At 37.1% G+C, this 13267-nt stretch overlaps 3 protein-coding genes across 3 annotated transcripts; 2 read left to right on the top strand and 1 right to left on the bottom strand.

The window, feature by feature from the left end:
• The first annotated feature begins 178 nt into the window (after positions 1–178).
• Positions 179–5291, top strand: MONOS_5374fu5375 (putative E3 UFM1-protein ligase 1). The gene is made up of 3 exons (XM_067875515.1): positions 179–206; positions 290–4043; positions 4203–5291. Exons 1-3 carry the CDS (start codon positions 195–197, stop codon positions 5039–5041), a joined length of 4605 nt encoding a protein of 1534 aa, XP_067724599.1. The 5' UTR covers positions 179–194; the 3' UTR covers positions 5042–5291.
• A 60-nt stretch (positions 5292–5351) lies between these two features.
• MONOS_5376 (uncharacterized protein) lies at positions 5352–7073 on the bottom strand. Its single transcript, XM_067875516.1, has 3 exons — positions 6889–7073; positions 6624–6793; positions 5352–6475 (listed from the first exon to the last, which is right to left on the bottom strand). The coding sequence occupies exons 1-3, from the start codon at positions 7058–7060 to the stop codon at positions 5789–5791; spliced, it is 1029 nt and encodes a 342-aa protein (XP_067724600.1). The 5' UTR covers positions 7061–7073; the 3' UTR covers positions 5352–5788.
• A 46-nt stretch (positions 7074–7119) lies between these two features.
• MONOS_5377 (TOP1, topoisomerase IB) lies at positions 7120–11282 on the top strand. Its single transcript, XM_067875517.1, has 7 exons — positions 7120–7472; positions 7536–7640; positions 7693–7839; positions 7914–8018; positions 8074–8286; positions 8409–8668; positions 8799–11282. The coding sequence occupies exons 1-7, from the start codon at positions 7176–7178 to the stop codon at positions 10960–10962; spliced, it is 3291 nt and encodes a 1096-aa protein (XP_067724601.1). The 5' UTR covers positions 7120–7175; the 3' UTR covers positions 10963–11282.
• The last annotated feature ends 1985 nt before the right edge of the window (positions 11283–13267 follow it).

Below are 13267 nucleotides of genomic sequence, written 5' to 3' on the forward strand. Positions count from 1 at the left end.
AAATTACCTGAATGCTGCTGTTTTTCCCCAGTTTAAAAATCATTGTTAACCCATAGCATTTTCTTAATGGTGCACTTTCTAAAAATGAAAATATTTGTCAAACAAACATTATATATGCTGGAAAATGTTTTTTTAAGAATTCTTTAAGACTTGATTCTTGTTGTATTTATTAAGGGATATTGAAATCCATATCAATGGAAGAAATTGTTTGTTTAGAGTATTTTAGAGTTTTATAAACAAGTTGATGTTATTCGCAAATGTTTCTATCTTTTAATTGTTAACGTTTTAGAGAAGACTTCAAGAAGAACTAAAAAGAGTTCAACAACAAAAAGTTGTCAGTTTTCGACTTCTTCCAGCAAACCTTGTTGAAATTATAGATTCATTGAAAAAACTTGATATTCTTGATGTCATTCACACTTTAGATGGGAAAGAATACTTGACAAGAGCTCATCTGCGTAAAGAAGTTTTAAACGAACTTGAACGTCAACAGGGAAGAGTTGATTCAAAATACCTTCCATCTCTACTTAATGTGGATCTTACATATGTATTAGAAGCGTGCAGAGCTGTTGTTGACAAAGACATACAATTTGTCAATGGCGAGTTAATTTCAGATCATTACATAAAAAGGATGGCTGAAGAAATAAATGAAATTTTAAAAGATGTGGGGAAAATTAATGTTGTAGACCTCACTGTTCATTTTCAATTGAACTCCACAATTGTTAATCAAGCAATCAATAGGCATATTAATACTATTATTAAAGCGAAATTTGATGGTGAAATATTGATTACACCTGAATATGAGGAAGAGATAAAGGCTGTGATAAGAGGTACTTTTGTTGGAATGACTGTTCCAGCCCACATTCAAGCACAAGTTGCACCACGACTTGGCCTTTCCGAGAGTGTTGTTACTTCAGTTGTTGAAACTTTGATAAGGGAAAACAGGATAAGTGGCAAAATAGTTAAGGGATCATTCCATCCCTCTTCATATTCAAAGGGGCAGCAAGATGTTCTGGAAAACTTCTTCCATCAAAACAGGTTCATGACATACAATCACTGCCGGAAGCTTGGGATGGGAGGAAGCGATATTCCTGGCTTTCTGCTTAATCGATTTGGTTCAAGTACGTCAGACGAAGAGAACGACAAGAGAAAAGGCGGGCACAAAGGCAGCGGAGCGACGAACCTGCACACGATGGTGGTAGCGAGCGACGTGGTGCAGCAAGTGGACTCGACGTTGGAGGAAGGGATCTCCGAAGAGGGCTTCTCTGAGATCAGCAGCGAGTCTATGCAGATCCCGCTGACCGAAGAAGACACAATGGAGCTGATGAAACTGCTGTCGAGTGTCACTGGAGAATCACACGACGGTGACTATCTTGCAAAATCTGCCAGATCCACCCCGCGCTCTTCTCCCTCTCGCAGTCCCAGCCGCGACTTCAGCGCGATGCCTTCGACTGTTCCAAATATGATCGTCTACAGCAAGCTCATCAACATCACCACACGCTCCACAACAACCGCTGCGTCCAACTCTGCCATTGCTGGGCTGACTTTGCTGACACAGCTCAATGAAGTGCCGAGCTTATCTCCTTCCTCCATCGATCTCTCCCTCCCTTCATTCACAGGGCCACTTGTCACCTCAGTCCTCACCCCTTCGTCGCTTGTGACGAGCACCCAGAAGCGCCTTGGTGTTCCGCTGAATGCGCTGCAGATGCTGCTTTCCTCGCCATCCACATCTTCTGTGACCGACAGAGCAGACAACTTGACCCCACCGCCATTTTTCACCTCGCCAGAAATGGGCGAGCCGCTGGCAGCAACTGGATCGTCTGGCAAAGACACAAAGGGAAAAGGGAAAGGGAAAGGAAAGAAGAAAGGAAAAGATACTGAAGATTTCGACGAAACAGAGGAAAACAAAGCGAATGAGGATTCTTTGCAAATGTCATCTGCTCAATCAGTATCAGCACTGCGCACGCCTGTTGACCCATCAGCCATTCAGCTGTGCCGCATTCCATTCTCATCGGCATACGGACTGCATTCACTGGACACCTCGCGGCCGCTCCCAGGCGATGCTACTGCGCTTTCTCTGTCATCCTATTCGACTGCCAGCTCTTCTGCCTCAAGCTCTGTGGAGCTTCCGCTGCCTCCGACGCCTCCACAATATTCACTTGGACAGACACCCGCTCTGTCTGTGGCACACTCAGCTGCTTCGCGCAGCTCTGGCTCATCTTCAGCTTCAGACACGTCTACTGTCAGAATCAGCCCATCGAAGCTGGCCAACATGATTGAGTATTTCGGTTCGATACAGCCACTCGGAAAGCTGATGGCGTACAGAGAGAGTGTTCTCACAACAGCGTCTGCTTCTGGTGCTTCTGATAAGTCTGCGTTGGAATCTTCTTCTTCTGCTTCGTCTGGGAAAGGCAGAGGCAAAGGAAAGAGAAGAGGAAACGCTTACGATGATGACGACGATGACATAGCAAGCCGTCCTTTGTCGATGGTGCCTCTGTCTTCTATTCCACTTGACTCTGTTCCGATGGACTCGATCGATTATTCCCTATTCCGCCCGTCGTCTTTGCAGGATCCCGTAATCAGCAAATACGCCGAGCTGACTGACAAGGAGTCGTCGAATGCGTCGATTGGGACAGAGACGCACTTCTTTGCGTCAGTCATGCTGGTTGAGAGGTGCCTAGCGGCTGCTGAGGCAGAGCTGCGTGTGGCGATGTGGCAGAACAGAGAGAAAGTGCTGTTTGGCGGGATGAATGAAGGGAATGGAAGAAAAGTACAGCCAAAGAAATGGGAGAAAGCGGAGGCGCTGAAGCCAAAAAGCAGGTTTGATGAGGAAAATGAGAGTGGCGATGAAGAGGAAGAGGAGAAAGAGAAGGGATTTGATGATGACGATGATGAAGACGAAGAAGGAGGAGGAAGAGGAAAGAACGGAAAGAGAGGCAAAGACAAGAAGCAACAAAGAGGAAAAGGTGGAAGAGGAAAGAAGGGAAGACGAGGAGCAGATGAAGATGAAGAAGAGGAGGAACTCGACGAAGAATATGAAGCACCAAGCAAAAAAGGGAAAGGAAGGAGAAGAAGCGGAGGGAAAGGAAAAGGAAAACAAAGGAAAGAAGAGGAGGAAGAGGAGGAATTCAATGAAGACAACGAGGATGAGGAAGGAATGGGCGACTCAGACGACGAAGGTGCCTTTGGTGGAGCCTCACAAAGCGGAAAAGGGCAGTCAAAAAGAGGATTTGGTGCTCAATCGTCGAAGCAAGGAAAGAGCGGGAGTGAAGGAGAAGTGCAAATGGAAGATGTGTTTCCTTTGTCAGCCGTTGTGCGCTGTGTGCAGAAGGCAGCGTGTTCGAGAGAGTTGTGGAACGAACAGCTGGCACAGCTGAGGAACCTGCAACAATATTTGAACATCTCTTCATCGTCGTTTGCTTTGTCCACAGGCATGACAGACGCAGATGGCTCAAAGCAAGCCTCGCATTCACAGTCAGCTTCTGCTTCTGCTTCTTCTTCTGCTTCTTCTTCTGCTTCTGATTCATTAATATCAGCGCCAACCTCAGCCTCTTCAATCACTGTTGACTCTGCGCTGGTTGATCAGATCGTAGCGCGTATTCTGCCTCAGCTGCGGTGCACTTTCCGGCGTGTCATAGATGGCGTGACGGGGTCAGGCAAGCAGCAGCGAGAGGACACGAAGCAGCACAAGGAGACGCTGGTGGCTGAGTACCCGTCGGCACACCATCATTTTGTGCTGTTTGCTAACGGTATTATCACGCTTGTTGGGGATGTGAGCAGCAGAGAGAAGGAGAGAGAGAGAGAGAGAGAGGAAGAGAAGGAGAAAGAGAGGGAGAGGGAGAAGGAGTCAGCAAGAGAAAGTGGAAGAAGAATTGGGAACAAAAAGACTTCAAAGCCGAGCAAAGAGAAGAGCGAGAAGAACGAAAAAGAAGAGAATGAAAAAGATGAGGCATTGGAGTTGAGGGACGGGCTTGCTCGCTCGCTGATGCGAACAGAAGGTGCTACGCTTGCTCTGAGGTTGGGATCGATTGCAGCAGTGGATGCTGGTTTGTGTTCTTCTTTTTTATTTTTATTTATTTATTTATTTTTTTTCCAAATGATGTTTTTGAATATCTATGTGAAAATTATATATGCTTATATTTCTCTTTGAATAACAACTTCACTTTTTTTATAACATATATTGAATGCCATATTTCTCCATCCAGATATTTCTCCCCCACCGATTGTATCTGACCGTCCGGACACAATGATATCCTCCTTCCGCTCGCTTGTGAACCAGCTTCCGCCGTCAAACGCACTTTCTCCTCTGCGCCAGATGCTTTCTTTGCTTTCATCCAACAGCACAGACACTGCTCCTTTTATTGAAGCAGCGCAGGAGGCAGCTGAAGCGCTGAGCATCCACATTGGCCTGCTCGACAGGAAGAAGGAGAAAGAGCTGCTGCGCTCGTTCAAAGAGAACCTTACACAGCGGCTGCGCACATTCAGATACCAGACACAACAGGAAGAAGGAGAAGAAGGAGCAGAAGGAGAGGAAAAGGAAAAGACAAAGGCAGAGGAAGAAGGGAAAGGAGCAAAAGACGGGAGCAGGCTTCCGTCAGCTGTGGAGTCTGAGTCGCTGTTTGATGTGGCGCTGCAGCTTGCGTGTTTGCAGACGATCAGAGCAGTAATACCTTCTCCTCCACACAAACACATGGGCGCTGCGATTGCTTGTCTGTGCAAGAACTTTTTGATTGACTCGTCTTCGTCGCCTTCTGCGTCGGCTGGCAGCGAGAAAAGCGAAGGCAAAGAGAAAGGAAAGAAAAAAGGATCTGCAAGTGAGAGTGAAGGCAAAACAGAGGAAAAGACGTCTGCAGACAGCAAGCCTAATCTATCGACTCTTCTGCTGACTTCGCATTCGCGGTTGATTCAAGTGGTGACAGAAGAGAACGGGCTGAAGCAGGGCAAAGAAGGGATCAGCGCGGATAGCGTGGTTGAGCGGAAGAAGGCGTTCGCAGAGACGTTTGCACAATTGAAGAATGCTTTGATTGGAGATGAAGACGATTAGTAAGGAGGAAGTATTTTTAGTGGTTTTTTAATTATTGTTATTCTTATTCTTATTCATTTTCCCTGTTTGGATATTTAATGAATGGATTATTGAGTGTTAATAAAATAGGGAGATTTTCAAAGCTTTTAACATGTATTTTTCAATGGAAATTTTATTGTGAGTATCTTTGACTATTTGTTAGAAAATCGAATGAAAAAAAAAATCATTCGAAAAAATGCAACATTTGTCACCAGCTGAAACAGAAAAGTTCAGAATATTATAGAAGGAGAATCATAAACATTATTTTCTTAGAGAAAAAAGAAATTATTAAGTGCTTTTAGATGCGATAATTTTTCAGTTTTTGAGATGAAAGAGAAAAAATCACATGAAGAAAGTTATAAAAAGAAATTGTGCTGTGAGCAAAACAGATAAAAATAGAAGAAAATTATAAGATAAGAGTCACTTTATCATCAAAATCTTTCTTTCTTTCCAAAAAAAGAACAATTCTAATCATAAAATAACAACAATCACATATTGGAAAAAAAATTGTGCAAACAATCCAAAAATTGATTTGCAACCGAAATAAAAAGCTTCTTCAAAAGGAAAGAAATGTTGATTTAAGATGACCAGTTGAATCTACCGAAGCAAAAAAGTGAAAGATAAATCGAAGAAGCAGAAGTGATGAAGAAAAAGCTCGCAATTAAAAAAAATAAATTAAAAGATGATGAAAGTTTTTTATAAAAGCAATCATCTTTAACACAAATGCAATCAAGAAGAAGCAGGTGAGGATTCAGGATTCGAAGAAGGAGACTCTGCTGAAGCTGCTTTCTCGGCCTCTGCAGCATCTCGCTTCTCTTCAAGCTTCGTCAATGGATTATCAAGTTTCTCCTCCAGGCCCATGTTTGTCTTGTCATCCACTTTGCGTACAACTTTTCTCAAAAAGCCTGGAACCTTCTCGTTTCCTTCCTCTCCTTCTTCTTCGCCTGTCTGTTCTTGTTCAGCAGGAGCTTCTTGAGAAGCCTCACCTGACTGCTGGGGTTGCTGCCCTTCTTCGTTTTCTCCATTTTGTTTTTCTTCGTCTTTCTTTTCCTCTTTCTCTTCATCCGCCGTTGGATCAACTTCTCCCTCCTGAGGACTATCGTCTTGTTTCCCGCCTCTTGTTTCGCTTTCTGCTTGTCTTGTTGATTCCATTCTTTTCGTTTGTCTTCCTCGTGGAACGCTTTTGCTTCGTCCTCCTCTTGATTGACTTAGTCCACGCTTGCTTTTTTGTGTTCCTCGTAAACTTCCTCTTGTTCCTCCCATTGATCTTCTTGTTCCTGACATCCCTTGAGTTTTGCTCAAAACAAATGGATACTCGCAAATTCTATCGATCATCTGTTCTGTACCTTTCCAATCTTCGTCCCATTTCGTATGATCAAAATCTCCTTTTCTTTCTCGAATTCTGTTAACAATGGACTGTAAGTGAATATGGCAATATATAAATGAATTGATAAAATGGTTTAAATATTTTATGATATATGGACCAAAAAGCATTAACGAATCAAAAGTTCACAGTTTATCAAATTAAATGCATGAAAAAAAATCATAAATAATATTTGCAAGCCTGGTTCTCGCTTTGTATTTTACTCTGTTCCATTGTGCGAACATAAATATTCATAGAATATTTGTTGTATCTGTCAGGTTCTTTTGCATCAATTTCTCCTTTTCCTCGTGAAATTGAAGACATTTTTGCGAGAAGCAAAGCATTATCTCTCTCAATTTCACAATATCGTTCTAAAAAATTTTTCAAGCAATAAAATAATAATAATAATAAATATAAATGAAATTAAAAAAATATAATTCCCATCAAAACGCATAGAATTGTAAACCTTCATCCATTTGCATCTTTTTGCTTTTTGTGCGCAAATGTGTCCAATTTGCTTTATTGTGACAATCAATGGAAGATTTTATTGTCCTCAGTTTATCTAAATGAATTTTTCTCTCATTCTCTATCCTACGCCTTTCCAAACTTTTCTTAAGAATTGGCTGAGCACGATCCATTTAAATTTATTATGGATCTCACATAAACGGTTTGATCCAACGCAATGTTTATTTGACTTATGGGCATTTTCATTTCAATTTTCTTTCGGTTCTTATATTTCAAATAATTTGAAATATGAGTAAAGAAAAGAAAAAAACTGAGGTGAAAGAAGAAGAAAATAAATGGTGGCTTTCAACTGGAACGAGTAAGAAAGAAGAACGATGGAAAACTTTGGAACATAATGGAGTTATTTTGCCTCCTCCATATGAGCCTCATGGCATTAAAATGCTATATGATGGGAAACCTGTAACTTTGACGCCAAAGCAAGAAGAAATCGCAACTTATTATGCTCAGGTTATGGAAAGAGAATCTTCAAAAAAACCGATCTTTCAAAAAAATTTCTTCAATGAATTTCGCAAAGTTCTTGGAAAGGCATCAAATATTTGAAATTATTTGATCATGTTTATTATTTTTGATGACTTTTTACAATTTTAGGATCATGTTATTCAGGAATTTGGTCGCTGTGATTTTTCACCAATCTATGAACATTTACAGTCTATCATAGATGCTCGAAACAGACTTTCTCCTGAAGAAAAGAAGGTTGCGCTAGAAATGAATTATTTTCTAACAATTGCTAAATTTCTATTTTTAGGCACTTCGTGAAGCGAACAAAAAAGAAACAGAAAAATATCAATATGCTTTGGTTGATGGCCAAAAAGAAAAGGTTGGAAACTTTAAAATTGAGCCACCTGGACTCTTTCAGGGAAGAGGATCTCATCCAAAAGCTGGAAAATTGAAGGTTTCTTTTTATTTTTTAAATTATTATTACATTTTTTTATGGAATCTTTCATTCATTTATTTCGATATATGTAGGGAAGAGTTGAACCAGAAGACATAATTATTAATATCGGAGAAGGAGCAAAAGTTCCAGAACCCCCTGCAGGAAGACATTGGAAAGATGTTATTCATGATCATTCAGTATGAAATAAAGCAACTAATAAGTGATTACTTGAAAATCATTAATTTTCAACAGGTGACGTGGTTGGCAACATGGAAAGATACGCTCAACAATCATCCGAAATATGTTTTTCTTGCTGCAACAAGTAGATTTCGAGGTGAAAGTGATATGAAGAAGTTTCAAAAAGCACGATGCTTGCATCTGCACATCGATAAAGTTCGATCTGATTACTGGAAGAAAATCAAAAGTCGCGATAGAGAAGAAAAGCAGTTGGGTGTTGCAGTATATGTATGACCTTTTCTCTTTTTTGTCTTTTGGATGATGATATTTTAAATGTATTTATTTCATTTTTGAAATATTGAATACCATGATGAAATTTTATGTTAATTCAATTATAATTATAATTATAGCTCATTGATAAATTAGCAATTAGAGCTGGAAATGAAAAGCCTGATGACACAGCTGATACAGTTGGTTGTTGCACGCTGAAAGTTGGGAATGTTACATTTGAAGATGAAACAAAGGTTCATTTTGATTTTTTGGGTAAAGATTCTATCAGATATGATAGAGTTGTTGAACTTGATAAAGAGGTACAAGCAACAATGCGCACATTTTGCTACGTTGAAGATAAAAAGAAACGAAAGAAAGATGAAGACTTGCTATTTGAAAAGTTTGCTATTTTCAAATTTTATAATTTTTTTTTATTTTTTATTTTAAAAAATAATATTAATATTGTTTATTATGCTTGCTTTGAACATATCAATTGTAATGAAACTTAATATTTTGAAATTAACTTTCAGAATAAACACCACGAAGTTAAACAAATATCTGCATCAATTTCTTCACGGACTTACAGCTAAGAACTTCCGTACATACAACGCCTGCATCACCCTCCAGCAGCAACTCGATGAAACGCCTGCAAAGCTAAAAGGAGATCAGCCAGCTCTTCTTCAATTTTACAACCGAGCTAATTTTGAAGTGGCGAGGTTGTGTAATCATCAACGGGCAATTCCAAAAGGATTTCAACACACTCAATGGATATCTGAAGCTAAAATAAAGGCGCTTGAAAATGAACGAGATTATGTGCGTGCGCTGTTGGCACTTAGGCAAGGAGGAAGAAAAGGCGACAGTGAAAAAAGTTCGAAAAAGGCTGCACCAAAAAAACCGAAAAAATCGAAAAAAGATAATGATGAAGAAGACGAAGAAGAGGAAGAGGAAGAGGAAGAAGCCAAAAAGCCAAAAAGAAAAACCAAAAAGAAGAGCGCAAAAGGAGAGGATGATGAAGAGGATGATGATAGTGACGAAGATTTTGGATCATCGAAGAAGAAAAAGGCAAAGGCAAAACCTAAAGCTAATTCAAAGACAAAGGGAGCAAAGAAAACCAAAAAGTCAACAAAAAAGACTTCAGATTCAGATGAATCAGACATTGATTCTGATGATATGAATCAGATGGCGCAAAAATCATCAGCTAAAAAGACAAGGAAGACCAAAAAGGATACCAAGTCTTCTTCTGCTTTTGATGATCTTGATGAGCTGAAGCCGTTCGAAGCTTCTTCGTCGACATCTCCTTCATCAGATTCTCAGTCACGAATGCCTGCATTGTACACATTACCGCCAATTACTGCTTCTGCTGCATCACTTCTTGAAGGATCAGCTGAATGGTTGAAAAAGGAGATAGAAGATGTTAATAAGCAGCTGGTTACAATAAAGGAAGAAGTGTCAAAATATACATTGATCAAAGATGAGAAAATGGAAGATGATCTTTTGAGCAAAGACTTCGACGAAAAGAAAGTGGAAAAAAAGAAAAAGAAGGTGAAATCCAAAAAAGAGGAAGAGGATGAAGATGATGACAAAAGTGAGGAAGAAGCAACAAAATCAACGAAAAAAGAGACATCTAAAACAAAAACTACTTTAACGAAAGTTAAAAAAGAAGAGGACGATGCTTTGATTGAATTTGTCACCACCGAAAATACAACATCAACGGAATCTTCTTCTGCATCAGCATCATCACAGTCAGTTACAACTTCATTGTCGCAAAGTATGAAACTAAGTGCAGATGAGCTTGTTGAAATGAACAGGAAGCGCAAAGAAAAAACGGAGGAACAGAAAAAAATTGAAGCGAAACAGAAGCTTTTGGAGAAGCTGCAGTCAGCATGCGAAGAGTGGCGCGATAAGTATGAGCATCGCAATGAAGAGCAGTTGGAACGAAATGCTGTCCAGTTAAGTGAGAGAGTGAGGAAACTTCAAATTGAGAGGCAAAACCGATTGGAAGGAGCTGAATTTGCATTGTCAACTTCAAGATTGAATTATCTTGATCCACGTGTGTCCATTGCCTGGTGCAAGAAATGGGGTCTGGACATTGCGAAAATATTTTCAAAGGGGCTCAGAGACAAGTTCCCGTGGGCTTTGGATGTTCCTGAAGACTGGAGATTTGATTCAATGAGCAAAGAAGATGAAGCGGCAGTTTTGAACCAAGAGAAGAAGGATAAAAAAGAAAAAAGAAAGGAAAAAGGCAAGAAAGGAAAAGGAAAAAGAAAGGCAAGAAAAACAAATAGTAAAAAGAGAGCGACAACAAAAAGAAGAAAAGTGGAATCTGAAAGTGAAGAAGAAGATGAAGAAGAAGAAGATTTTGATGACGACGATGAAAGCGATTCAGATGAAGATGACGATGAGAGCAGCAGTGACAGTAGCAGTGAAAGCAGTGATGATGACGATGATTCAGATTCTTCAAGTGAGTCTGAAGAAAAGCCATCATCTTCAAAAAAGCCGAATTCAGCGGATAAAAGAAAGACTTCACCCACATCTCCAGCGAAGCCATCACGTATTACAAAAAAACAAACGAAAGAGCAAACAAAACCAAAACCAAAACCAAGAAAATCTCAAAGTAAGTTATCTTTAGGAGATGACGAAGATGAGGAAGAAAGCAGCGAAGATGACGAAGATGATAGTGATTATGATGAGTAGTTAATATAAATGTGAAGACACTTCATATCATTTCGGTTGTTACGATTCGTTTTTGAAAGTAGTTTTTATGAGTATTTTGAAGTTTATGAGTATTGTCGAATATTTTTTTAACATTAAATAGAATCAAAAGACAAATATTTTGTGATGAATAGCAAATACTTAAGAATTCAAACTAAACTATAAAAATGATTATTGATGAACAACATTCATAATTTCATTTGCATCAGAATTAATTTGACAACAAAATTTATTTTGTACAGCAACGGATGAATGATTTGAAAAGCATGACAATATTTCTTGATAATAAAATTTTCCAGGAAATAAAGGAGAAAAATAGTGAAAATACAAAGAATTTTTTTTTTTTTTTTTTTTTTTTTTTTTTTTTTTTTTTTGTTGTTGTTGTTGTTGTTGTTGGAAATTCTTCACAAAAACATTTTTTTTCACTTGCTAGAACTATTTTTATCATTCACGTATATAAAAAAAAACTTATTGAAACATATTAAAGTTGATCCTTTTTAAAAGCACTCTTTCATTCGAGTTTTAGTCAATTTTTCATAATCAATGGGATTTTTTTTTTTTTGATAATTTTGTTTATTCATTTACAACATAATGAACAATATGTATTGACAGTTGAAGTTCAATTTTTTTTGAAATCCCATTGATGTTGAAAAATTGATCAAAACTCGAACGAAAGAATAATTTCAAAAATGATCAACAATATAGAAAAATCATTAAAATAGAAATATTTGTGTGATTATTTTTGAAATCCTTTCTTTTTTCGGGATGTTGATAATTCAAAGGTTGTTCCTCTTTGACTGGAAATGATATTTTTTTATGAAAAATGTTTAACATTTCTTTCATGTGCCAATGTTTGAGATTTGTTCATTGCTAAATTTTCAACAAATGTGTTATTGACTTAAGGCGTTCATTTATTTGTATTCAATTCAAATATTCTTTCCATAAATATTGATCGAAATAATATGATTTCAAAAATCATTGTCAATATTTTGCAATAATATTTTCATTTCAAGGATTGTGATACCATCGTTCTAAAACACGGGAATTTTTCTAAAACCCGGACTTTTTCATAAAATTCATATTTTTCAACAACTTTCAAAAATAAAATTATGATAATTCACATAATTATTCATCGGTATATAACACATATAATCATGTACAAATTTTTGTTTATTGTACTGTATTTATGAAGAAATAAATAATTTTTATTTTTGAAAATCTGACTTTTAATGAATTTTTCTATTTTAATAAAACGATTCAGTTCATCTTTTATATATAAAACTTATTTTTTCTTTGTTGCAAACTGTTCTGGTTATTTTTTATTTCCGGCAATTTGCTCCTTCTGATGAAAACAAAAACTATCATTTTTGAAAAATCATTGTCAATGGGATAACTAAAAAAATATTTTTTGCAAAACACAAAAACATCCAAGTGCATTTTACACATGCTTTGATAAATATGACAGTTATTTAAAATTTCTTTATTGATGAAATTCAAAATGATTCAGTAAGTATTTCAGAAAACACAATTTGGTAGATTATTCATTGAAAATGATCATTATTAATCATCAATTCTGAGAATAATCTTGAATTATGAAATACTAACTGAATCATTTTGAATTTCATCAATAAAGAAATTTTAAATAACTGTCATATTTATCAAAGCATGTGTAAAATGCACTTGGATGTTTTTGTGTTTTGCAAAAAATATTTTTTTAGTTATCCCATTGACTATGATTTTTTGAAAATGACAGATTTTCCTTCCGCTAGAAATAGCAAATTGCCGAAAATGAGAAATAACCAGAACAGTTTGCAACAAAGAAAAAATAAGTTTTATATATAAAAGATGAACTGAATCGTTTTATTAAAATAGAAAAATTCATTAAAAGTCAGATTTTCAAAAATAAAAATTATTTATTTCTTCATAAATACAGTACAATAAACAAAAATTTGTACATGATTATATGTGTTATATACCGATGAATAATTATGTGAATTATCATAATTTTATTTTTGAAAGTTGTTGAAAAATATGAATTTTATGAAAAAGTCCGGGTTTTAGAAAAATTCCCGTGTTTTCGAACGATGGTACTCTTCATGAAAAAATGATAAATGGGCAAATGTGTATGATACGACCAGTGAAAAACTCATATCATAACGATTTCTTTATCATATTCCTACCAGATAATCATTAGTTCAATGAAGATATAGTCAATTTTTATCATCAATTTCTTCAAAGAAAGAAATTTTTAATTATTTCAATTTATGAATTGTGATAAAAAATTATC

The sequence above is a fragment of the Monocercomonoides exilis genome (genome assembly GCF_001643675.1).
Source record: "Monocercomonoides exilis strain PA203 chromosome Unknown scaffold32-1190040, whole genome shotgun sequence".
Classification (NCBI taxonomy): domain Eukaryota; phylum Preaxostyla; order Oxymonadida; family Polymastigidae; genus Monocercomonoides; species Monocercomonoides exilis.